We start from the raw sequence: 27473 nt of genomic DNA on the forward strand, positions 1-27473 counted from the left end.
CAGACAAAATAAAGTCATGCTTCTGCTGTTGTTCTCCATGGAAGGGAGTACATGGTAAGTAAATGTCTGCGTATTTAAAACTTTGGGTGGACTAACGAAGTAATACTGGTGTCTTTGTGTGAGGAGACATGATCAACCAGTCTACTCTCACTTCCAATCATAGTTTTGTTGTTCTTTATACACGCATGATAAACGTCAACTAGGACAATTGTCATTCTAGCTGTTGTTTAAACTGTTGTTGACACACCACCAGTATTTCTCTGTTTACATCAAGACAAATAAACACAGCGTTAGAAAACATGGAATTGATTATAAATTCATTTTTCTTATAATCATGAACATGTGAAGAGTGTGAATATTTAAACTCGTGATTCTTCTATAGCGAGAGCCAGTTTGGCTGCATAAAGATGCGTCTTGAATTTTCTTGGGAAATAAATGCATTGCCACTTCTAGTCTGCTCCTCTAATGTGACGTATAATTGCATTTGTTTGTCCAGAAGACTCCACAGACTCAAGTTTGTTTGCGGATCCCAGAGTCACATTGATTGTCTTTCTGGCTCCTTTATTTCTCCAGGCCTCTTCTTCTCATTCCGCATCTGCTTTTAACACCTAACCATATTCATGTATTCTGTAAGGAGGGGGTGAAGGGAAGGGCTTGATGAATGGAAAAATTCCTCACTGCCTTGTCGTTCGTACCCCACTTTTTTTTTCTTCTTCTTTTCTTTCAACTTCTGTTCTCTGACTCACTTCACTCCTCACATTTTCCAAGATTGTTTGACACTTGTCTGTGTCTTGTGTAAAGAAATGGTTGAAAATGTAACATGCCACAGCACTTTTATGGTTTTTGATCACTCACTTCAACATCTATTTAGTATTTATCTGCTGTGGTGTTTTTTTTATTTTTATGGTTAGTGTTCATGTTATGCTGTGTTTTTTTAAGAGTATGGTTACATGTAATATCAGATGTTTTGATTGATGGATCAATGACAAGACTGCACATTTTGGTGTCTGCTTTTAACAATTTAAAGTGTTTTATAAACATATGGAGAACATATTAAGTAGAAATGTCTAACTTATTTTAAATTTGTACAGCTAAAGTCAAAATTATTAGCCCTCTAGGGAATTTTGAATTCTTTTAAAAGTATTTCCCAAATGCTTTTTAATAAAGAGTTTTGTTTTTTTTTCAGCACATTTTTAAACATAATAGTTTTAATAACTAATTTCTAGTATTTAACCCTGTCAGACCCTGCATCCATTACAATGGACATCACATGACATCCCATTTTTCTGAAATTTGGAACATAATTCAGGTCTGAAGGGGCTAATTTGTTTTTTCTTTGATCTGATGAATGTGCAAAATATTTTTCTCCTTTTTTTTAATAAAATACTTGTACTCAGCTTATCGTGTGATTAATTTCTGTAGTAAATCTAAAAACAAGACTCTCAAGCAAGCTAATAATACTGACCTTAAAATAGTTTTAAGGACAATTTTAAACTGCATTTATTTCAGGCAATTAAAAAAAAAATGACTAAAATAGTCTAGGAAATACTGTGAACATTCCGTTGAAGAAAATAAAAATTAATAAAAATGTCTAATAACTTTGAAAAACTTACCTTATTTACTTGTTTACTTACACTGAAGTGGTGTTAACCCTTTATGAGTTTCTTATTTCAGTTGGACACAAAAGAAGATATTCTGGACAATGTTTGAAACTGGCAGCCATTGACATCTGAAATCAGATTTATTCGGGCTAAGATAAAAAATGAAATGGTTTTGAAGTTTTAAAGTCAAAATGATTAGCCCCTTTAAGCTATATATTTTTTTCGATAGTCTACAGAACAGTCCATCTTTATACAATACCTTGCCTAATTACCCTAACCTGCCTAGTTAACCTAATTAAGCCTTTAAATGTCACTTTAAGCTGTATAGAAGTGGCTTGAAAAATATCTAGTAAAATATTATTTACTGTCATCATTTCAAAGATAAAATAAATCAGTTATTAGAAATGAGTTATTAAAACTATTATGTTTGGATCTGTGATCTGTGTTGGATCTGGAAAGAAAAATCTTCTCTCTGTTAAACAGAAGTCGGAGAAAAAAAGAAACAAGTGGCTAATAATTCTGACTTCAACTGTATATTATTATTATTATTATTATTATTATTTTATGAAAAAAATCAGTTGAAGAAATAAATCATAAAGGTTTAAAGCCAGTATAAATTACATAAATCCCTTAAAATGTAATTAAATAAAATACAGCAACATCTTTATGTCAAAAAATGTATATTTTAGTGCTGCAGTTAAATGCCAAATGAATAGCCAGATGTATCTTATTATTGGGCTGTATAAGCCTGATTTCATTAGATTTGTGTAATTTGCTTTGATGTGTTTACATTATACAACCAAATACTTTAAAACCCATGAAAAAGCACTATTAGGAAGAGCGTTTGCAGAGCGATGGAAATCATCTGCTAACAAAACGATTGAGTAAAATAAAGTTCAGGCCTGTCTTTTGTTTTGATTTGGATCTTCAGGCCCCTGACTATGACAAGTTGAAGTTTAGAGCCTCGGGGGTCTCTCTTTCTCCCTCGGCTTTGATTTTAAATAAATAAAGGACACTTGGGAAGAATGCGTGTCCTTTGTTCTGCCCCTGGGTGGCCACACAGGTCCTCTGCCCTCTGCGCACACTAACCTATTTGTCTAGCAAATATTATTGTTGTCATTGGGGCAGCGTGATTGGGTTACAGAGCTTATTTGATTACTTACATGACTGTGACAGTTTCTCAGAGGTGAAAAGGAGGAGCAAACTTGGTGTGAAGCTCACTTTAAAGCATAGATAGTGTGAATTTACAAACTTTTTTGTCTGGTTTAAATCTACATGGAATTTGCTACATTAAAGGAAACTGGAAAAATTAGAACTGTTTTTTTATTTTTATTTATTTATTTATTTTTTTAAGAACATGTAAAACAGTATTTTACAGGTTAACCGACTTGGTGGAAATTGAGGGACCATATTTTTCCTTTTGATGTATCTTTTGTCATGCCAGTTTTCTGTTAAATAAATCAGGTATTTTCCAGTGGGATGGAGGTCTGTTCAGTAAAAATCTGACATTGTTCCTGGTCACAGTCAAAACTGGGCATTTGCCAACTGTGTGGTGTTGTTTCCTAACACACGCCCGGACCACAGCAGGCTTTAGTTGGTCTGTATTTCATAATACCAGCGAAATGTAGTTTCCTTTTACCCTGTGCATTCAGTGCAGGCCAGCTGGCGCTGTGATCTCCAGTGGGAACACAAAGCCACTGAGCCAAACTATGAGAGAAATGTAAACTAAAGCACCGAATCAGGCTACGAATACAGTACCAGCCAGTGTCCATGACCAACAGTGATTATGTCAAAAATCCTGTCTGATTAGCAGAGATAAGCATGTCTTTAAATGACATGACAGATGATGGCAAGGAAATTATGAATTTAGATATGCTCAGGAAAAGCATTGTAAGAAAATGTGAATTAAAAATAATCAAATAGGACAAGGATTTCCAAAGTGTTTCATCAAAATAATTTGTTGTAAATAGTTAGAAGCAGAAAATATTAAAAAAGTAGAATGTCCTGAAATAAGTCAATTTATTTATTCTGTATGTTTTACTTTTTTTTCCCAGATTTATTCATATCATTTATTTCAATCACATTTTAATTTGACATCATACCAGAAAAAAACAATAGCAAAGGTAGAATGTCCTGAAATCAGTCATTTTATTTACCATTATATAAGATCTAAATAATTTAAAATATGTACTTTTTTAGATTGATCATTCACATTTCAGTCAAATTTAAAATCATTAATAAACAATTTTCGTTTATTTAAGATCATGCAAGACATATTTTAATTTCTAGTTCAAAAAGATTTATTTTTTAAGATGTAGTATATGTAAACCTTATGTAGTGGTAACCATTTAGTATTTGCCATCCATTCAGCAACTATTTGTATTTTTTGCTAATATTCATTCATTTATTTTATTTTCTGCTTTGTCCCTTTATTAATCCTGGGTTGCTACAGCAAAATTAACCGCCAACTTATCCAGCACGTTTTTACGCAGCGGATGCCCTTCTAGCCGCAACCCATCTTTGCGAATCATCCACACACACACACACCCATTCATTATGGACCATTTAGCCTACCCAATTCACCTGTACCGCATGTCTTCGGACTATGGGGGAAACCGGAGCACCCGGAGGAAACCCACGCGAATGCAGGGAGAACATGCAAACTCCATACAGGAACGTAAATTGACCTAGCCGAGGCTCGAACTGGCGACCTTCTTGCTGTGAGGCGACAGCACTACCTACTGTGCCACTGCGTCGCCCCTGTTATGGTATTTAATATTATTAAGCAGGAAACAGTGAAAAATAAAGCATAGCAATGCTAATATTTGTACTTTTTCAATTTACAATATTTACTAATGCAGTTTTAAAATCAAAAGCTGTACATTTTTATATAATTTTTAATTATCTTGACCTAAAGCAAACTAACAATGAACATTTGTATTTTTATTTATTAACGTTATCATACAAGGATGGCATGGTGGCTCAGTGGTTAGCACTGTTGCTCCAACATGCCTTACAGCAAGTAGGTTGCTAATTCGAGACCCAGCAGGGCCTGTTTGTGTTTTTGTGTGGAGTTTGCATGTTCTCCCTTTGTTTATGTGGGTTTTCTCCAGGTACTCCGGTTTCCCCCACAGTCCAAAAGCATATAAGTGAACTGGGTAAACAAAGTGAGTCATAGTGTTTGAGTGTGGGTGTGTGAATGCGAGTATATTGGTGTTTCCCAGTACTGGCTTGCAGCTGGAAGGGCATCGGCCGCGTAGAACAGAACAGTTGGCAGTTCATTCCTCTGTGACGACCCCTGATAATCAAAGACTAAGCTGAAGGAAAATGGATGAATTATTATACAAAGATTAATTCATACTGTAACCACAATGCTTAGTCCATTTTAGTTAATGCTGCAGTAAATGTCAAACTTTTTTTTTAAATTGCTTTAGAATTAATGCTGTACAGTTACTACCCATTTTTAATATAGTAGATACAGTATAGCTCATTTTGTGTTATTTTAATACTTACAATAGTATTATTATTACACTACATATAATAATGGAAAACAATACTTTACCAAATATACATACCTCATGTGTGTTATAACAGGCTCATCCAAAACTGAAGAAGAAAAACAACAAAATTACATATATTACAACCTTACAGATATAGAAGTGCCATGAATGAACTTTAATGACAATTAAAATTTGTTTACCATTTGGTAAGTTTGCCCCTTTATATTATAGAAAGTCAAACCACTGTTTTAGGGCTTCATAAAGAAAAATAAACCAATGACAATAAACAAAAAGGGTTCAAATGAAAGCTATTAATATTTTTTATAACAATTTGAATAATCCAGCCTTCAATTTCAGTACATTTATGTTCAATGTTTAGTCACAGTTGAGGATTTCATGGAATTTTACAACTTCAAACAAGTAATTCAATGAGAATTTGGAGTGGGATGTATCGCTTTTTGTAAGGGCAGATCTACAACACATGTACGACTGTTCTATCCGCTGTCAGTGACTCACAGGAGATGAGAAATCCTCTCCAACACCTTCCTGGAATTCCTCAAGTGACACACATTATATGAGACATTCGACTATCGCAAGAATTAATGAAAGACAGATGCTTCGCTGAAAGCCTCACCACATTTTGTTTGTCATTCTCCCCCTCAGTTTGTGTTGATCTTGAGTTTAAATTATACACACGCCTAATAGCCCGATCGAAGAGTCATCATCATCATGTTTATTTTAATGAGCGATCAATGAAAAATGCAAATAACCAATGAAAGAAAAGCCATACAATTGCATTAATCCTTTAATCAAGTTTTTTAACAAAGTTGAAATTTGGAGAAGATAAAAATATTGAAGTCTTTATAGGGCAAATGATGATTTTTTTATGAGCACATGCTTAAATATTCTCTAAAAGAGCAAGAGGTTATTAGTTTACATTTATATTTTTTGATTTACAGACGCTTTTATCCAAAATGTCTTGCATATAAGGACAAAACAATACACACATATGCACTTGTATACATAGTTTACAAGGACTCTCCATAGGCATAATGTATTTCATGTTTTGTAAAGACTGGTTATAATATATCTTATAGTATTTACTGACTTTACACTTAAAGTCAGAATTATTAGCCCCCCTTTGAATTGTTTTTCTTTTTAAATATTTCCTAAATCACGTTTAACCTAGCAAGGAATGTTTTATTGTGTCTGATTTTTTTTTCTTCTAAAGAAAGTCTTATTTGCTTTATTTTGACTAGAATAAAAGCAGTTTTTTTTTGTTTTTTTTTTCATTTTTAAACACCATTTTAAGGTCACTGGCAGATTATTTTGCATGTTTTTGGAATAACTCACTTGATTTTGGTAAATTATTTCTTAAACCAGGACATTGTGTTTTGCTTTTCTAGAAAATGCTTCACAATTTAAGAATTCTTTAATATTTAAACTAGAAATAGGAGGAAAATACTAAGAGAGAAGAATTTTTTTAGTGTATATACACATGCACACAGAAATTAAAAAAGTACAGGTGGTTCCTACAGGTGGTTTATTAAACCCACTCACCTGTGTGAAACACACTCAGAATTGTGCAGTGTTTTCCGAGAAACATGGACCGTTTGGAACAGGGGTCTCAAACTGCCCCCCCGCAGGCAATTTACAGCCCACCCTCCTCATTCCTCCGGCCTGCAAAGGTTGTCAAAAATATAGTGCAGTTCGGCACGCCAAAACATATATTTTAGAACCACTATTGTTGTGCAGTTCCATCTAGCCCGTTATCTAGTCTACATTTATAGTTCTGCATTCTGATTAGTTTTACTTTCATTTTCTCAGAGTATACGGTCGAAAGTAACACTCATGATTTAAATTTTTGTAGCTGATTTAAACAATAAAATATATGTCCATAAGTGCTCTATTTTTACTAAAGCTCATTCTTTTTTTTTGTAAATATTCAGGGGTTGTTTGATTAGCATCAGTTTTATACCACTTGTTTTTTGTTGTACAAACACTTCTTCATGGCTAACATGTTATGCCGGTGGTGTAACAAATATGATAATTTTGCTATTATTCCATTCAAATGGTCTCATTTAATAGATTTTTCTCATATTCTTATTAAGGTTTGCATAAAAACTTTGTACATTAGTGAAATTGTAATGCTAGTTGAATTGAACTTGTTAAAGTAAATGTGAATATGTACATACTTTCCCCCTCTTTGCTGTAGTTTTACAGAAGAGAAAGATATTGAGAAGACCAATTGCCAGTAAACCCACTAAAGTTACCCAAACTGCTTTCTGCTGTTCTTGCACTATTGCACAATACAATTGATTGGGACAGAATAACAATAATTATGCCTATTATTTGTAGTATTTTCATAGTGATTTAAACTACCTCTTCAATATGCACATCAAGAAACAAAAAGCTAGTTTTTACTGCATATAGTTTGTGGAAAAATGACTGAGTGTGTTTATCGCTCGCTCGACCGTACACACACCCACAGATATATTTCAGCAGTTGTGTGGCTCGATAAACATGCTGATTTGCATCATCACTGATGACAGGTAATGCTTGAAATATAAATGTCATGTCTGTTATCTTAAGATACATCACTTATGTCAGGTTTCCACTTTTTTCTTGTGCTTGAAAGTTAAAACAGCCCTGCTATGAATTGTCAGTCACTGAAATGGCCCCCCACCAATTTGAGTCCCCTGGTTTAGAAGAAAGTGTCTGGTGCATATGGAAAGGAAAAGAGTGTCCTTTATTCATTAAGATGTTTTGTGTGTGTGTTTGATTTCAGGCATGATGGTGGTGATTGTTCTTCTTCTTATCGCCATCATTGTTGTGGCCTGTTGGCAGTAATGAAGAAGATGAAGATGCCACAGATATGAACTACAGAGACTTTCTGTCTGTATATAGTGGTGAGTGATGGATTCACGCAGTATCCGAACAGACTGGACATGTAATCACATCTCTGCACACAGCTCTCTTTTTTCTCTTAAAGTAATGGAACACATAACTGGGTTAAAGCCAAGAAATGGACCACTATGAAGAACTGAATTCTTAGCTCCACAGATAACGATCAAAGTAGGATTTGGAATGGAAAGAAAAATAGAAAAGAGCTTTGAAAGGTTTTGAATATTATTATGAATAAAACCATGAGCCCAAGATGCTCCAAGGAGGGAAAACTATTTAAATTCTTTGTTTGACAGTGAAGAAAATGATCCGTATCCATCGTGTAAACAGGGACTGAGTCACAAAGCAATACCAAGTTTTGAGCTCTACTGTTGGGGTAAATAGAAAAGCTCTCATCCTCTTTTTTCCTAATCCATTCAACTGCATTAAGAGAGAAAAAAAAAACTTGTTTGGTAAAAAATAATGTTTTTAAAATATGTCCGTTATAAAATTCTAATAAATGTAATGGTATCAAACAGGTGGTTTGGTTTTTGTAAAATCTTAAAATTGTAATAACAATAATCTATTATTATTATTATTAATTTTTTTTTTTTATTTATTTATTTTTTTACAAATATTGGTCACATTTTATTTTGATGGTTTGTTTGTTGAATTTAAGTTACATTGTATCTACATGCCAACTAATTCTCATTAGATTATAAGTAGACTGTTAGGTTGGGGTTAAGCCTGGTTTATACTCTGCGTCCGGTAGTTTGCTTGAGTGTGCATGGTGAATGTGATGTCATCACAGTGTTTACGGAGTTTCGCTTTGGCTGTGCGTGGCATGATTTCGGCTGGTGGAGCATCTGATTTTTTTTGAGATTCGATCGAACATTTTGATTTGAGTTCAATAATGAATTATTTTCAAGACATTTTGTTTGAGACAGGCACGACTATGCAGACATCTTTATTATCCATCCATGTGTGATCATAGGGATAACTAGATGGTCAGCAATTCTTGGCTAGAAATTGCAACAGCATTGGGAAAGGAGGAACGTTTTTGGAAAAAATTAGAAAAACTTAAATGATAAGTTTGTTAAAGCCAAAACAGATTATTTACTTACGGAAATCTGCTTTTTCCCCATTCATTTTGAATTTAAAATAATTTAATAGATACAAAATTATAATTAAGGAACAAATAATTTTTTAATTACTGAAAAAGAATATTTAAACCTATCAGTTAACAATATACTGATGCCCTGTTTTTCTAGGCTTTATTGGTGATAATGGTTCATTCTTTCTATAATAAAAAAAATATATATATATATTTGTAGAGCAACCCATGTTCTGTTGTCATAAATATTTAAAAAAACTAAGTTTAAAATCTTGAACGATATTATTGATATGACGTAGTTCGGAAACTTCCTTCTTCTATGCTAATCCGTCTGATATTATGGTGGGTTTCATTTGACTGAGCCCTGTCTTTTTAAAGAACATCACAACGGCGAACGCATCAAGTATAAAAGCCTCATCCGTTTCGTGAGGTGCACGATGCAGCCTCAGGCGGAAGTAAAAATCCAACTTTAGGGTTAGGAATAGTCTAAGTTACTTGCATGTTACTTTTTTATAGTCAGATAAATGTCTTTTGAACGAGCAGTATCAACATATATCAAGCAGACAGTCCACTAATACTCAAATGGACCATCAAACTAGAGTGCTACCCAACAATTTTTTGCGCATTTTTTTCTAATAACACACCAAAATAAACAAACCCTCAAAAAATGAGTGTTCTTTTTTCAAGTGTTCAAACTACTTATTTAAAATGAGTGGAAACAACACAAGGGCACAACTGTTTTTATGTTCAATCCGCTTAATTTTTTTAAAGGATTAACGTAACTTAATTTGTGTTAGAACGACATGGAGTTGTGTGGAACCCAGGATTTTTAACTGTGAACCTCGAATCTCTAACTAAATGCATATATCTTTACTTATACAGGGGAACAAATGAAGGTGCATTAATCATTTTTTGAGATTTTATTCCAAATGAATACTGAATGTAGTTCTACCAGGTTGGTGTTCAGTAGTTATCGTCCCGTCTGGATTTTAATCACAACCATCTAAACAACCACAAACTGCTGTAAAAAGAAAAGAAAAAAAAGAAAGAAAAATAAAAGACATAAAAAAACCCACAATGTCTTGTGTCATTAAATATTTTCTTATAATAACCATAATATATTAGTATGCATTGTAAAACAATATTGCAGACGTCTTGTATTTGCAACAGCTAAATTTACAATTCATAATATGAACAAGAAGCATGTAAGGTCTGCTGGTAATGTCAAATACAGGAGCCATCTTTCCACTGCTGCCAAGAAAAACAAAACAACAACATAAATTTACATCATCGGAATACTAATAAAATGAGTGTGCACTAAGATACTGAGTGCCAAACAAAATACATTTACATGTGGTATTAGGAATATGGTTTGTAACCGGTAAATACAGCACGTGTATAAATATCTGTATGCCATACATAATGTGTACATTTACAAGTAATCATTGAGCAAAGAGGATCATCACTGCACACGTAACCGTCCATCAAAACCATCCTTTTTTTTCTCTTTTCTTTTGGTATTTGATGCCTGAAATAATCAGTTCTTGCAGCTAAACATCACATGACCCCTCAAAATCAACATAAAAGCTGTACTTTAGAGAACTTTAGTCTCATGGGTAACAGAAATGGACTTGCGCTTGTGTGAATATGAGCAGCGTTTCTCACAGTTCTCTATTGAAGGCAAAGATTACTGTACATGCATTCCTACATTCACAGACCCTAAATGGACATGGACACTTTCAAGGAGAGATGCTGTTGCTTTACAAAACTAAATGCTAGTTAAGAATTACTAGTTAATACTTCTAAATACTGTTTTACACACAAGGAAAAAAACTCACTATACACAGCATTCTAGCAACACTTTCAGGACTTGAGAAAAGGCCTGTTTATATGTTGAACTCATCAAACTGAAGTTCTGTTTTAACTAAAGGACGTCATCATCCATGTCTGGATTATAAACAATCGAATCGGAGCATCAAATGGAGCAAGAAAAGATGTTTGTGTTTAGAGTCGTCCACCTCAATCATTGTGTCTTATACAAAAATATACATGGTGGTTTTTGTTCTAAGTTGAAAGAAATGTCAATTTGAATGCATGCCAATCATTTTAAGGTTGGTACAAGCATGCTTTTGCATTTGTTAGCCTAAATCAACACATAGTGTTTTTTTTTATATATATAGAAATATGTAATAGATTTACACACAAGGCTGACACAGAAGTTAATGCTTAAAATGGAGCCTATATTATTGTGTCTAATGTGACTGCTTGTGACAACAGATGCTGATTTTTTTCAAAGCTTTTTTTGTTTTGTTTTTTGTCAGCAGTTGTTTGTTGACTAATCAAGGCAATCTGAGTTTTTAAAAGTTTATGTTGTTGTTCTGCGTTTGCTATGGTTTTTTGGGAGTCTGCAGCATTCTGGGTTAACCCAGCAGCATCAGTTTTCAAAGATTAGTAGTGTTAGGAAATATATGTTAAACTGTACAAGGTAACACTTTATAATAACTACACACCATGAGTCATTTATTAAGCATTGGCATCTTGTTAATTCATTACTTGGTGAGCACTAACTCTACATTAATAGACGTTAGTAAGCAGTTTATAACTGCAGCTACAAATGCTCTATTCTTGACTTAAGCAGATTTCCAATGTGCTTAATAATTATGTTTTCATGATTTGTGACTGATTGATCCTTCTACTAAATGAAGTATCACATTATTTACAACCCATTTCTAATTAAGAGTAGTTGATGTTTTTTAGGATCATTCAGAATGAGTTAGTAAATTATTAATAAACTATTAAAATATAGGTTTATCTTATTATTCAGGCATATAGTAATGGTTACTATGTATGTTAATAAATGTTAACTTCATGCAGTTTTGCGACCTAATCTAAAGTGAGGACTATTTTTGCTTTATAAATCCCTTATAAATGACAATTAAAGACTCCGTAACAAATGAAAAATACATTTTTGCGATCCTATCTAAAAAAAAAGTAAAATTACTGTAAAGTTTAAACATTGCTGAATAACAAGTATCAAAATACAACATATTTAGATTAAATAACAGCAATAACAATATAATAATTTAACAATATACTTGTGATGCAACATTTCAATGTTATTTAGCGATTTTTAAATTGTACAGTAATGTTACTTTAGATAAGGTTGCACTTATTTATTTTTCATTTGATACAGTTTCATTTGTGTATCTTCAAATGGATAGAAATGACAACAGTCGTTTATTTTCAGTTTTTAGTTTAGAATAAAGCTGAGCCTTTATTTGTCATTTGTAAGGGATTTATAAAGCATACATAGTCCTCACTTTAGATTAGGTCACAAACCTGGATGAAACTAAGTTAACAAAGTGGTTAATAACATACAAATTAGCTATTAATATATGCCTGAATAATAAGATATATAAATGTTAAATTAAATAGTTTATTAATCATTTACTTACGCATTCTGAATGATCTTAAAAAACAAACAAACATCCAACTATGCTTAAATAACTAGTTTGTAAATAATGCATTATTTAATTTACTAATGAAAAATGAATTCTTAACAAAGTATGGAGACTCAATTATTAAGCACATTATGCATGTGGTTATAAGTCAAGAATAGAGCATTTGTAGCTGCAGTTATAAACGGCTTACTAACGCTTATTAATGTAAAGTTAATGCTTAGCAGATAATGAGTTCACTATTTGCTAATGCTTAATAAATGGTTCATAGTGTGTATTTATTATAAAGTGTTCCCGAACCTTTCCGTTTTGTCTTTTTTTCTTTTCATTCTGTTTGCATCTGAATTCTATGATAAGCCACACAACCTCATGGAAATTGCAACAGCTGCTGGATGAATTCATTATAAAACATAATATGCTCAAATATAGGCATAGAATTGTGTTTTTCATGCAGTGTTACAAAGTGTTTTTATTTTTTCAAACCTCGACCAAAAACTTTGCTTAATTTGTTTTGATATCAGGCATATTAACAATTTGTATCTGAAACAGAATTCAGGAACATCTCAGATGCCATTACGCAATCAGTTACAGCATATGAATTTTTGAAACGCTAAAGCTTACTAACGAAAGTGTTTTGTAATAAAAAAGACATGCTTAAGGACATTTTAAGGACATTTTTTTTTCTTTCTTCAGATTTTTGAGGTATTAATCCTCAATAGAGTGCTGCAGCTGTGATATTAAATCCCGAAAGACCACTGTTTCACCACTGTTTTCCACAAGACTTTCATATGCGTTTTTTCTAATTCAAAAATAAAAACCTGAGTAGAATTGGTTAGGGTGACATGGTGATACTATGATGCTTTGTTTCACTACATCAATTAAACTGCATTCACTGCAGGTGCTGGTGCATAAATTCGAATTATTGCTCACAATTCAGAGTATTTTTACTTATTTGCTTATTTGGCTGTTCACATCATTTTTTTTTCAAATTGTGCCAAACTCAGGTTCCTATGTTAACGAATACATCAAAAAGGACTGCAAGCAGAACAATGCCAAATAGAAGTACATAGTAAAATCAGCATTAATAAGCTTGTTTATAAGGTGAAATCAGCAAATGTGTAGACAATGATGATGACAATGAGGATAAAAGATACGTTTTTAATTATTTACACTATTTTTATAGTGTATTTATCTCACTTGACAGCTTTTGCAACTGTCTGTTGTGTACACCAGTGACCAGAGAGTTTACAGATGTCTAATAAAAAAATTAAAATAATTTAAAAAAAAACTTTGGAGTAATTCCAGTTCCGAATTTTGACATGTGTCAGAAAACTGACCTGTATCGGATTTATGACCGCAAGCAGTATAGAAGTGTTTCAAATCAAATTGTAAAATTATCATATTCAATGTGGTTTGTGCTGTTAACCTTATTTAAAAATATATTTTTAAAAAGTATAACGTAAAATAAAGGTCTATGTAGTCTGAAATTAGCCTTACACACACTTTACATACTAAAACCATACATTTTGAAGCAGTTGAAAATGTAGAGTGTGTGCAGTTTTGTCCAAGTATTATTGCATAATATTTTTGCCACACACCTTATTTTACTCATAAATTGATTGGAAAATGTCAAAGGAATCAACATCAAATAAGTATTCAGGATTTTTTTTGCAATCACTGCTGCAGCATTCTATCCTTTTTCTTTCTGAAATGAATGAAATATGGCTTAATCTGATTCTCAACCAGACTAACACCGTTCAAAATGTATCTGAAACGTGACGCCATTTAACACAAAATACCTTTCTTTATATTGGACACAGGTGCAAAATTGGCAAACAGCAAACAAATCTTGAAAGAAACCAAAAAGAAATGAAAAACTGCATCATGAACTCCTTCACACGTTCCCATTTAAAAACAAACCAAAAAAAAAAAAGTTAATATTCTCTTCATGCCTTTATTCAAAGCAGCGATGCTCAGTCTATCTTTCTTATCTTTATCTGTTGTTTTTTCTGTCCAGCTCTGAATGGTCAGCTCTTTCCACTTCTCTTCATTATGCTTTCTTGCATTTTCCTTTCTTCTCCCTTTGCTGAAACTTCCGGAGTCTCCGAGCCCAAGTGTCTCTCCACTGAATGACCAGACTGCCCTTGTCCGCCACCATTCCGCTTTGTCCTGGCGAATCCTCGTCGTTCCCCAGCAGAAGGTATTTCTTGCCGGACTTGATCTTCGGACACTTGCAGGCCACATCCTTTGCCCTGACCCAGAGGAACTGGTCTCCTCTGCGAATTCGGCTTTCACCCTGTTTGTAAACAGAGATGATGTTGACGGTGAACTTCCACCACTCTCCTGCTTTATCTGCTTTCAGGATGTGGACTTGAACGGCTGCAGAAGAACAGAAGAAAAAGATGATCATTTTTCATGTATGAAGATGGCTGAGGTTTGATGTCAAGCAGATACATGTGTGATTCATTTTAGACCATTGAAAGAAGCACAATTTTGTACATTTTGGATTGAATTTTTCTATTTAAATAGCTTTTTTGGGATGCACACTATTATTTTATTACATTTCTAAAATAAAATAAAAAAAAAAATAATAAAGACATAAATATCAACTGTGTTTGATTTTTGGTCTGTTTTTTGAGAAATCTCAATTAATTATGTACAGTTGAGGACAAAATTATTCACCCTCCTGTGAAATACTTTTTCTTTTTTTCTTTCTTTTTTTTAGGAATTTTTTTCTGAGTGATATTTAATGGAGCAACGGCATTTTCACAGTATTTCCGATAATATATTGAAAGTCTTATTTATTATATTTTTGCTGGAATAAGAGCAGTTGTGTAATTTTCAAATCGATTTTAAGGTCAATATTATTAGCTCCCTACACCAATATATATATTATACTGTCTACAGAACAAACCACTGTTATAAAATGACTTGCCTAATTCCCACAACTTGCCTAATTAGAAAAGTTAAGCTAGTAAAGCCTTTCGTTTGTTCTTGAATACTAGTTTCTTGAAAAAAAAAATCCATGTCATCATGGCACAGATCAAATAAATCTGTTATTTGAAAGTAGTTTTTAAAACTTATGTTTAGAAACTAAAAAAAAAAATCTTTTCTTTCTTAAACAGAATTTGCTGAAGACATATAAAATAATTAAAATATAGGAGGGATAATAACGCTGAATTCATTTGTAGTTTACATTTACAAATAGATAAATCATGTTATATCTTTCAAATCTAAATGTTATTTACAATTCCTTATTTGAGTTGTGACCTCAGATTTTGGCATGTTAACCTTAAATCTTATAAGAAACATAAAGAAAAAAAAGCAGTGGGGTTTCTCTGTATAGTTATATAAAATTGTTCAAAAAAGATACCAAAAAAATTCTGTTTTTCTCTAAAATGTGTTAAATGCAATATTTTGTACTTCAAAAAAAAAAAAGGCGAAATATTGAGGAAGAGCATTGCGTATGGGCCAAAGACAAAAATCTACCAAAACCATGCCCTTAAATATAGAATAACAGTTTATACATATTTCTCAGGCATATTTAGAAGAAATATTGTGTTAATATATTGAAAAGATGTGCAGACCCAAATGTTGAATTAATTGTTATTTAAAAATGTGTATACTGTGATGTTATTAATCTAAACACTTTTTTAAACTATTTAGTTTAATAACTAGATAGAGACCTAAATAGTTCTTACATCTTTACATACAGTAATATGAATCAAAGTGGAACATATATTATTTAATTTAGTCTATTTTTTTACTGTACTTGTGTAAATGTTTATAAATGTACATTAATTCAGTTTTTTAAATAATTTCAGTAACATTGTTGACTAAAATGAAAATGTTCAAATTATTTATTTTCAATACAGTTTGTAAAGTAATATTTTCTGTCTTTTAGTATATATAAATGATATGTGAGATTGGGTTTGATAACCAAATAAGTGGATCTAATTGGATTTGCATTGGGAACATTAAGTAAAAGTTAAAGAAGTATTATTTTTGATTTCATATATTACGTTTTAAGTTATGGTACTCCCAAAATCATTCCGCATAAACATACGATTTTTACAAAATTTTCTGCAGAAAAAGCAAAAAATGTCCACAGATTCTTTCTAGCCCTCAAAGGGAAAACAAATATTCTAAAGTGGGCTAATAATCTGTTATATCTGTTAAACAACTTGGAAGAATGTTAATATTTTTACCTTCAAATGTATATTTTGAATTGTACAAACATACTGATATGGAATGATTGCAAGTTCCCATGTGTCTATTTACAAGTGAAATGGTGAAATAATATATTTTCAACAAATAATTATTCCTTTGTATCATCTTAGTTGCTGCAGTTTAAAGTGCTTTTAAATAATTGTTGAAACTCGAACCCCTCCACAGTTTGAGAATGCCCACAAGTGTGAATCCTTAAAATCTGCTCAAACTGACTCAAGCTGTTCCCCTTTCATTATTAATAGCCTTCAAGGTGCTTTGTAAGGTGACTGACAGAAAAAGGACCGGCAAACAGGCAGATTTAATTTCTTCTGTGAAACATTTTACACTTGTCTGAGATTGAGGCCATCTATCCTACACACTAACTCTCAGGTCTGTGTTTCTGTTCACTTACACTCTTCAAATGCATGCCACTGGACCCAAAATGTTTTTTTGGGGTCTGTTTTTTATGCATTTGATACATTTATTAATCACAGCATTGTGCATTTATGCTTAAAGAAAAAAAGGAAATAAAAATATAAATTATTAACTGCATGTTATCACTAATTAGTTGCGCCTCATGATATCTGTGCACGCAGAAATTTGCAGACTTTTAGTCCATTGTTGAGTCTATTTATTTACTTGTGTAATTGTGTCTTAATTTATATTTATTCAGTTTTTAATTTAATTTCAGTAATATTATTGACTAATATGAAAATGTTTATACGATTTATTTACAATACAGTTTGGAAAGTAATATTTTCTCTCTTTTAGTAGATAAATGAGACACTTGTTTATTCACAAAATAAGTGGATGTAATTGGATTTGCAATGTAAACATTAAATAAAAGTTTAAAAGATTTTTTTTCCTATTTAATAAATATAGTTTTTAGTTATGATACTTCCAAAATTATTCTGCATAAATCCGCAGATTTTTTTAAAAAAAATTATCAACAGAAATAGCAAAAGATGTCAGCAGATTCTGTCTGGCCCTACTTATTAGTTTTTAAAAGTATTGTTTAAAAATGTGATACAATTTTTTTCAAAGAATTAACATTTAAAATAAGGGTCTAATAATTTTGCTTTCAACTGTAAATAAAGTGATTACCTGAATTAAATTAGAATGAAATGTTTTAGAGATTCCACATTTTCTGATAGCTTCGTGTGAATACCACTGAAAGTGAAGTGAAAATTTATATCCAATCTAGCTCTCCTTGAGAAATAACTAATGATGTGTTATTTAGACCCGCTATTTTTTAATCCAAATAGAATGTCTAAATGATTTGACGTCGGATCAGTTCTAGAATTCCATTAATTTGAATTTCAACTCATTGTGGTATTAGAATGGTCTTTATTATTTCAAATAATCTATTTTAATACTTCCATAGTTATTCATTTCATCCTTTTAGTTTATCTGCCAGACTTGATTGTTCATACAGTATGTCCCATTGTAGGATACATTTGTATCATTTTTGGGGTAGCAAGGTATTCCTTTTAATTTAATTTAAATACATTTTTTATTAAATTTAACTTGATTTATTTCAGAACTATTTCAAATACACTGACATATCATCACAATCATCATAATAAAAAGTGAGTGCTTGATGACAAAAAAAAGTTTTAACTTGATGACAAACTATCACTGTCACCATTTCAAAAGGTGGAAGTCATTTCTCCAGCAGCTGCGGCGTGTGGAGGCTCAGCTGCGGCCAGGATTCCTGTGGTGTTTTATGGGGAGTGTGCCAGTGAGGCATGAGGCTGTAAATATCATGCCACGAAGGGCCAGATTCCCCCCCATAAGTCTTTTAGATGACTCCATCTTCAAGTTCAATACCATTTCCAGCCATTTCCCCCCATGCTGTTGTAGCATAAAGCCCCCCTGATGCTCCAGAAGGCAGAGGGAAAGTGGATTAGGTTTAATGCTCAGAATGTGGGACTTTATCCTGGATTGTTCACTTTGGAGTAAAGGGGGATCTGGCCGGCTCTCCATAACTGAGGACAACTGTAAACTGAAGTCAGCGGGGGAGCAAATTATCTGGATAAATTCTTAAATGAGTCTTAAATGAGTAATGGCAGGGCAAAGGAGAACATGCAAAGGCGGTCTGCAGGAGGTGAAGGCATTGAGTATTCATCACCTGACATCCAACTGCCAGTGTGCGCCAGACCTCCTCTCTACGCTGCGGGATTCCCTGCGCTTTTCACACTCGCCTTATTGTTTATCACAAATCATGTATTTGGGTTGAAACGCATATGCTTTTACCAGTTATTGTTACAATTACACAGCAAGGACATTATGCAGGGTATCCGCGGAGCCTTACAATGTCTTAAATCTCAAAAACTAAATTTTAGGCCTCAAAAAGTCTTAATTTTATTAAAATATTGCTGTAGGTAATAAATCTTTTTTAAACAGGTATTAATTTTCATTTGTTCATGTATAGCTACCCAATCTAGCTATGAACACCCTCCAATAAATAAATAATAAGACTTTTAACTGTTTTATTTAAGAATGTACATTTTAACTCTACCACATTCTAACTTTACCATAATGGTTTAATTATTTTCCTTATAATGACATTCGTTTAAAAGTTTTCCATGTATTTATTGCTGAGGAAGCTGATCAACAGTCCGGTTGTGCATACATTTAGTTTATTACAGTTTTTAAAACCGTTAAAACATTCTTTTTTTTTTGGTTGTGTTGAAAATAAAGTACTAGAGCTAGAACTAGAGCTTGCTTGTTTTGACAATATTTAAATATTTTGCTCAGAATTAACTAAAATATTTAGTTTTTTATTTATTAATTGTTGTATTATTAAATGTATTAAATTATAAAAAAGGTTTGATAGGGCACATAAAAACCTTTTCAAAACTGGGCCATTCGAAAAAAACTCATTAGCGAGTATGAGTCTAGAATTTCATTCATAATGGTCTAAAAATTATGAATACAGGCACTTTTGCATGCTTTGCTATGCCAGTAATAATTAAATTATATATTTTATACATACAGTATGTGGGTCAAAAACTTTTTTTTTTTTTGTCAAGATGAAATTCTTTCACATTTTTTTTTATATCAACAAGTTATATTATGACCATTTGCACTATTCCACTAAATGTATTTAGATATTTTGAGGTGCATACGGTAAAAACTGTCTGGGAAATATGTTTACTAAAGTGGGAAAAAAGCATTACTCGAATAAAACAATTATAAAGAAAAAATGTTTTGCATTAATTTAATGAACTCAACTTTTTAATCATTGAAATAATTAATTAATCAAAAAATAGAATGATTACAGTGCTATTTTTTAAAGCAATGTGGTGCAACCAGTATGCAAAAGCATACATAAAAAATTATATATATATATATATATATATATATATATATATATATATATATATATATATATATATATATATATATATATATATATATATATATATATATTCCACCATTTCTCAGAGAATATAGGCAATGTTTCTTGGTGCATTTAAACAAAACAGATTTATTATAAAAAATATTATAATATAAAATAAAATTTTAGTCACCAAACATATTTAGATATTGAAAGCTAATACATTTAAATTCAACCAAAATACTGGAAAAAATTATTACAACCTACAAAATTTCCACTAAATTTGTCAATGTTTTGCTTCTCTTGATTTTTCCTCTTTATTTAAATTTGTATTTAATATATATTTTTTTTATAACAATCAATGTGGGCGTACTAGATTTTGGACTGTTAGTTATTTTGTTAGGCCAGATTTGGCTTCAGTACTGACTAATCTAATGTATATGCACAAATATAATATTGTATAGCTTCCTATTAGAAATATGAATTTAAAAGATTCGTGAAATGTGTACTTATATATGCTGAGCACTGTATATTATGGCCATTTGCAACATTCTTTTGAATGTAGTGGGAAAAAAAGTATTACTTGAATGAAACAATCAACTTTTCATTCATTGAAATAATTAATTAATTAATTAAAAAATAAAACTACTACAATGCTTATTTCTTTTTAAAAAGAAACCATTATGCTACCAGTAAGCAAAAGCATAAATAGAAATACATTAAACATAAAAAAACATTATTCTGTATTAATACTGTACCTTATTTTTACCATCTTTTTCCATTTTTCCTCCCCGTTTTGTCTTTAGAATGTGGAATAAAAAAATATTAACATGTGTAAATAATTACCTAATTACCCTAACCTGCCTAGTTAACATAATTAACCTAGTTAAGCTTTTAAATGTCACTTTAACCTGTGTCTTGAAAAATATCTAGTCAAGTATTATATACTATCATCATGGCAAAGATAAAAAAAAAAATCTGTTAATTGAGATGAGTTATTAAAACTATTATATTTAGAAATGTGTTGAAAAAATCTTCTCTTTGTTAAACAGAAAATGGGGGGGGGGGGGGGGGGGGAAATAAACAAGGGGCTCATAGTTCAGGGATACTTCTTAATATTTCTTAGGATTTTAACCCTCTTATTTGACATATGCCCTGTAAGAAAATTGTACTCCAAAAGTATTTTAAATTATTACATGCAGGCAACATATCTTTCAATAAATGTTTAATACTATTAGTATTACACCTACATCTATTTCATTATGACTTAAATTATTCTCCACCAATAATTTACCTATGCTGACTGAAACAAATCAAGAAAGCTGTTAAAATGCTTTGGCTGTTATTAAATCTGCTAAGGTCTTTAAGTTCCAAGGGGTCTCGCTTGACTGATGAAACAACCCCACCTCTGTAGAAGAGGGGTTGCACATCTGCTCCCTTTCATGGACGAGAAAGAGCCTGCTGCCCCCAGGAATGCAGGACAGGGACATGCGCTTCCCTTAATGAGGATATCTGTGAGCTCTGGTCTCTTCTGCCCGTCACACTGCCATGGCTTGATCCGCTTTGGGCTCAAATACCTGCTGGGCTGTCCGTCATCGCAGTCTTCTCTAAAGCCCTCGCTGATAGCCTTTCCTCCTGTTTGATCCTTTGACTTTCTTCTTGAAAGCCCTAAGTAAGCCATCACTACAATATAGCAACACTGACAGGGCTCAAGGGAATTCGGCTTTGGATAAAGAATAAAGATGTTGTAGAGGGCAAGGATTTGAGCCACCTGCATAAATGCAGGAGAGCTGTGGTTGGACTTTTTCCACTCACCATAATCTTTCTTGCAGTACTTCTTCATATTGATCTTCAGCTTGCCTTTGGATGCCTTGCAGTAGGATTCACAGTCTACAAATGGGGGAAAGGGGGTGGAGGGGGAGGACAAAAAAAACACAATTAAAGAATGTAAAAGAGGGAACATTGTCAAAAAAGAGACACTTCTGCAAACTACACATCTATCCTAAAGCCCTGGCCTGTTGTGACATCCATCTGCCCAGTTTAATTGTGAGGCCGTAATAGGGCTTGTGAGGCATTCAGTAAAGTGTTTTTTGCTCCTTAGAAAAGCAGGAGACAAAAGGTCCCTCTCGTTCTGCTCTCTGGATGTCTGGACCCTCCCCTGCTCTGATGGGAGCCCTCTGAGGCCAGGCGTATTGTGCCACCCAGCAATCTTTTTTTTTTTCAAACCCATGCTAATTTCTCACCCTTGTCTCCACTGTCAGTGCCATGATGTGCCTGATTAGGGGACTTTTCCCTCCCAGTGCTGTCAACTCACCCCTATGTCTGTCCTAATGCCACCCTCCCCCCACCGTAACCTCAGAACACCATTTCAACCTTTGGCATTTATTGGTCCGGCACTCAGGGAGGTGCCAGTGAAAGGGGTGCAAGGGTTGTCCCAACACAAAGGGAGGTCAGGGGGGAAATTAGCAGCGCATAAAATGTTTAAAAAGCATCTTGTGTTTAAAAATGAAGATGACATGTCAGGCAAGTTTTTTTAGAGAGTTCTGGATATCTACTACATTTTGAGTTTTTTAGCACGTCTAAATATAATATGCGTACCTTCTGTCGCTTTACAAAGTCTCGAGCTCAATTAATTCATTAAAAACACCTCTCTTTTGAGCATGCAGATGTTTAAATCGAGAAGATTTCTTTCTCCATTCTCATTACGCCCCACACATTGTCATGGCCTTCTTTTAGTGGATGGATGGAATGAGAAGACGGAGGAGGGGGAGCGACGAACCTTTCAGCTCGCCTGCATATGAACAAACTTCATTGTTTCGGCCGACCCTCGCTCCATGCCTGCCTTTTACTTTCCTTTGGACTCTATTCTCTCGGTGTGAATGAGGTTGCCTGGGCAACGAAGGAATCAGAAAAAAATGCCAGTGAAAGTAGTTGTGCTGAAGTGGTTGCGCGAGGGACACCGATGTGGGGTTGGGCAAGTCAAACCGTGTACATTGTAGATTGGAAATGGCAGAGAAACTGTAACCAAAATGAAATTGAGAGTCCCTACTCTGGCAGCTTCATTTCCATTTAAATGAAGACTGTAGAGCAAATGCTTTGTTTTCCCGTAACCCTGTTTAATGCCATCACGATACTTCCCTCTGATAGCCATCATTTCTCATTAGCTCTCCTTTAAGGAGGTGATGAGCACCCTGAGATACTTATTTAAACATCTAGTCCCCCGCAGTAGGACAAATGTACCCATTGTGCCCCCTCTTGAGTTAGGGGAAGTAGGGTTAGCTTGCCGTCTTGTCACGATGCTCCCACAGAGGCCAGTGTCACCTAAATGGGTGTTTTTCCTGCTGTCCTTTCAAGTGAAAACTGTGTGCTAGACATTTTGGCACTGTGTCCAGTAACGCTGCTACCGGTGCCAACGAATAAAGGAAAGCTGCGTGTAGGTTTAAATGTGAAGCTTGTTTGACACTGAAGAATGAGTAGAGGGCACCAGTTACACGCTGACTGTGGGGGGACCCCTGCTGGGAAACATTTGTGGACAAATTCTCTTCGTTGCTAGATGTCGAGGGAAGTTGTTGGTCTGGAGATTCAGCAAAGGACAACTAATGAGTCTGTGCTATTCAGCCTCACTCAGCACTTCTGAAAAGCCTTGACATCTAACACTGACAATCTAACCTGCTGGGTCTTTTAGTGCTTGAAGACGGGTAGACACTGTACTCTGTTGTTTGCAAAGAAAGCCTAAAGCTGACCTGAGGTCTGTTTCCAGTTAGACTTCCAATGAAAGAGACAATACTATTCATGCAGGCATCACAGATCTGGGAACTGTAACAATGAGGTGTGAATGAGCGCACAGAGGGAAGGCTTTCTCTGTGTGGAATGAGACTGATTGAGAAACAAATTGCTGCAAATAAAGCATGTAATTAGATTATAGCCAGAGCCCCAAGCTCCCACTGGGGCAGAGACTCAATGGACAAGCTGGGTCTATTCCAAAGGGAACTGCTTTTTTTTCCTCCTTCTACCCTCAACCTCTCAAAATATCCCTCTCGTTTTATTCCATTCAACACTCTGAGAGGAAAATAGCTGTCTCCCGAAATCTGACAATGGTTTAAAGAAACAGAGCAGACAGCGCGTGCAGTTTTGATTCAAGGTTTGTTTTAGTCACGGTGGCATCGCTCTAATGAGGAGCGAATGGGGAGAAATCAACTTCATTACTGTAAATGAAGCCAAGAGATGTGTGGGGAGCGTTGCCAACCCTCGAAATTGGACAATGTGAAATCAGAGAGAGAAGAGGCCAGCTTTAAATTAGCCGAGAGCTTTGCATTCATGATGAGACACTTAATTTAGCACTATTCACTCTCTTTCTGTCTCTAATTCTGGCTTTCTCTCTCTCTATCTCTCACTCCCCTTTTTTGTTCATTCCTTTTATAATCACTAGAAGCCTTGCTGAATTCTTTGGGACCATTTGGACTTACAAGGGTGACAGTGTTAAAGGGAAAGTTCACCCCAAAATGAATATTTTGTCTTTATTCACTCACCCTCATGTTTTCCTCACAAACTTTGTATGTGCTTTTCTGTCTTTCCTGTTTGGACAAATATATGATTGGGGTCTATTTGGTTCAAGTATGCTTAAGTGCCTTTTTTAAGATTAAGTGCATTTGAGTTTTTAGCAATAGGCTCGAGGTTAGCACGCCGATATAGTACTACCATACTAGTGGCGACCCATATTTAATTCTCAGACCAAGGTCCTGTCAAACTAAAGGTATAAAAGCCCCTTAAAAGTTAAAAGAACAGCACAACCTTACTTTAGAGCACAAAAACTTTCTTTTAAATCATATTTTTAAATCGCATTGCATTCAAGCCTGAGCTTGCTTACGTCATCGATGATGCGCTGTTCAGTTAGCACTTTCAGCACAGTGGAGATTTCTTTAGTTATATCATTTTAGTTGTTTGGGATGCGGTGACACGCAGTCAAATATTTGGCCATATAGATAAGCCATTTTTGACGGTCATAAACAAACATAAAGTCCTTGTGCTTTAGGTATTAGGAGGTTTGCTAAAGGTGCAGTGAGAGGTTTGCGTCTTTAATAAACTACGACAGTTTGTGTTCATTGAACAGTAAGAATGATTAATAAATCCATATCAAACAGTCCCTTAAAAGTCACTTCTTGTCTTAAATTTCAGGCTCAGGCATGCTTTGCACTCACACTACAAGTGTACCGTGGGACCAAGTGAACCTTGCTCTGGCACACCTTTGCCAATCGGGCCAGGGTAATTTCATGCATACAGATCTTATGCATCTAATGTGAAGGTATCGATCAAATGTGGTATACCTCGAAAGCCTGTGCATTCTAATGTATTGAACTTTTAAATGTAAACCTTTTTTTAAACAGCATATTTTTATTTGAATACTTTTAGCATTGTTCAGTGGAATACAAAAGGTAATCAAGACATTTAAAGAATTGTTATGGTTCAAGTTAGGGCTGTGCGATCAAGAGAGACTGCAATATGAAGAGGCTGCAATATGATATACAGTTAAAGTCAGAATTATTAGCCCCCTGTTTATTTTTTTCCCAATTTATGTTTAAAGGAGAGAAGATTTTTTTTAAACACATTTTAAACATAATCGTTTTAATAACTCATTTCTAATAACTGATTTATTTTAGCTTTGCCATGATGACAGTAAATAATATTTGCCTACATATTTTTCGAGACACTTTTATACAGCTTAAAGGGACATTAAAAGGCTTAACCAGGTTAACTAGGCAGGTTAGGGTAATTAGGCAAGCTATTGTATAACTATGGTCTGTAGACTATCAAAAAAATATAGATTAAAAGGGCTAATAATTTTGACCTTAAAATAGTTTTAAAAAACATAAAAAATGGTTTTATTCCAGCCAAAATAAAGTGAAAATTTCCTTGCTCTGTTAAAGATTTGGGAAATATAAAAAAAATCAAAAGGGGTTTAATAATTGTGGTTTCAACTGTATATATATATATATATATATATATATATATATATATATATATATATATATATATATATATATATATATATATTCCCCACCCAGAGCAAATGCGTGACTGTAGGCTGTGTAGGAGAGTCTTACTATCAAACTGATGGAGCACATTTTTGTTCTGCCCAACCAGAATTGCTCAACCAAACTATGGCCACAATAAAAAAAATAAAAAAAAGCGAAAACAAAAAAACAAACAAACAAACAGGAAAGCACTGACAAGTGAAATCATGGCTACTGCTGCTTCAGAGGCATTAATAGACAAATTAATATCAAAGAAAAACAGCATTTGGTTTCAAAGGCACAGACACTGAACAAAAACAGGTCATTTTTAATAGCTGTTGCAGAATTGTTGACATGGCTTACAGATTATTGAGCTGAAGCTTGACAACAAAATTAAATTATAAATCAAATCTTAATCGCAATATCAATGTAAAAAAAATTTGCAATTAGATATTTTCCCCAAATCGCACAACCCCAGTTCAAATGCTATTTTTCAAGCCTTCTGAAGTCATGTGAAATGCTTGATTGGACCATTTTGAGTGAACTCTTGTTAACTATTATAAAGTATTGTCAATATTTAAGAACATATCTTGAGCTGTTCCCCTCACACAGGCAAGAACTGGACTACAGCTCATGCCAAGAATGTTAACCAGCATGTCGGTTTTGGTGACTGTAAGTTTGTAGAGACATCTCTGTCAGTCTTATCCGAGTGTGTGTGTGTGTGTGTGTGTGGGGGGGGGGGGGGGATTATACAGGGGTCTCACACCATGCATGACCTTGCCACGCAATATGTGTTTTGTTTGAGGCGAGCAATCAAAGGTATTCTCATTGCATTCCTCCCCTTTATGTGGCAGTGCTGAAGACATATTAATATCTTTCTTTCTCCCTCCGTTCTCCTGCCGTTCCATTATTTTTTTCTCATAGACACCTGCTCCACAGCTGCCCGTCCCACCTTTTAGTGCAAGAATGTGCAGGTTCTCTGTTTCTCTGTCAGAGTGGGCAAGTGTTAAAGAGTTGGGTGGAGGTGCCCTGATAAGAACATCTGTTTGCAATCGTCTATTGAATGAGGTCATATTTTTCTGCCGTATTGTGCTATCCTGAGGTGAGCTTTTGGGTGTGAGTGAATGTATTATGTATGCGGTCCCACAGCAGCATGTGTGGGTGGTCGTGAGCGTCCATTTTGATGGAGGCACTCAATTGTGTCTGTCCCGTGCTCCACCTCTCCATCAGCTTGATTTGGAATGCTGCACTTTCCATCAAGGGCTGCTCTCAAAACCAGATGGGTCAAATGTTTTAAGGGCTCAAAATTAGAGGTGGGCCCCATTGGATGCATAACAGGTCAGACCAGCCTTTC

General features: G+C 33.9%; 2 protein-coding genes and 1 long non-coding RNA gene across 4 annotated transcripts in view; 1 reads left to right on the top strand and 2 right to left on the bottom strand.

The window, feature by feature from the left end:
- stx8 (syntaxin 8) overlaps positions 1-8520 on the top strand; it is a 106138-nt gene extending 97618 nt beyond the window's left edge. Inside the window, exons 8-9 of one of the 2 annotated variants that reach the window (XM_087255247.1) lie at positions 4-54; positions 7890-8520. In XM_087255247.1, coding sequence (XP_087111373.1) covers positions 4-54; positions 7890-7951 — 113 coding nt within the window. In that variant the 3' untranslated portion in view covers positions 7952-8520. 2 annotated transcript variants of the gene reach the window in all.
- Positions 1-27473, bottom strand: part of LOC147843513 (uncharacterized) — a 721012-nt gene that overhangs the window by 335278 nt on the left and 358261 nt on the right. The gene's annotated exons all lie outside the window — the stretch shown is intronic.
- ntn1a (netrin 1a) overlaps positions 10004-27473 on the bottom strand; it is a 124307-nt gene continuing 106837 nt past the window's right edge. Inside the window, 3 exon segments of the mRNA NM_131029.2 lie at positions 10004-11552; positions 11579-14935; positions 21924-21998. Of these exon segments, the coding sequence (NP_571104.1) occupies positions 14607-14935; positions 21924-21998 (404 nt within the window). The 3' untranslated portion in view covers positions 10004-11552; positions 11579-14606.

Source organism: Danio rerio, chromosome 6 (genome assembly GCF_052040795.2).
Source record: "Danio rerio strain M-AB ecotype USA chromosome 6, GRCz13ab, whole genome shotgun sequence".
NCBI classification, from domain to species: Eukaryota; Metazoa; Chordata; class Actinopteri; order Cypriniformes; family Danionidae; genus Danio; species Danio rerio.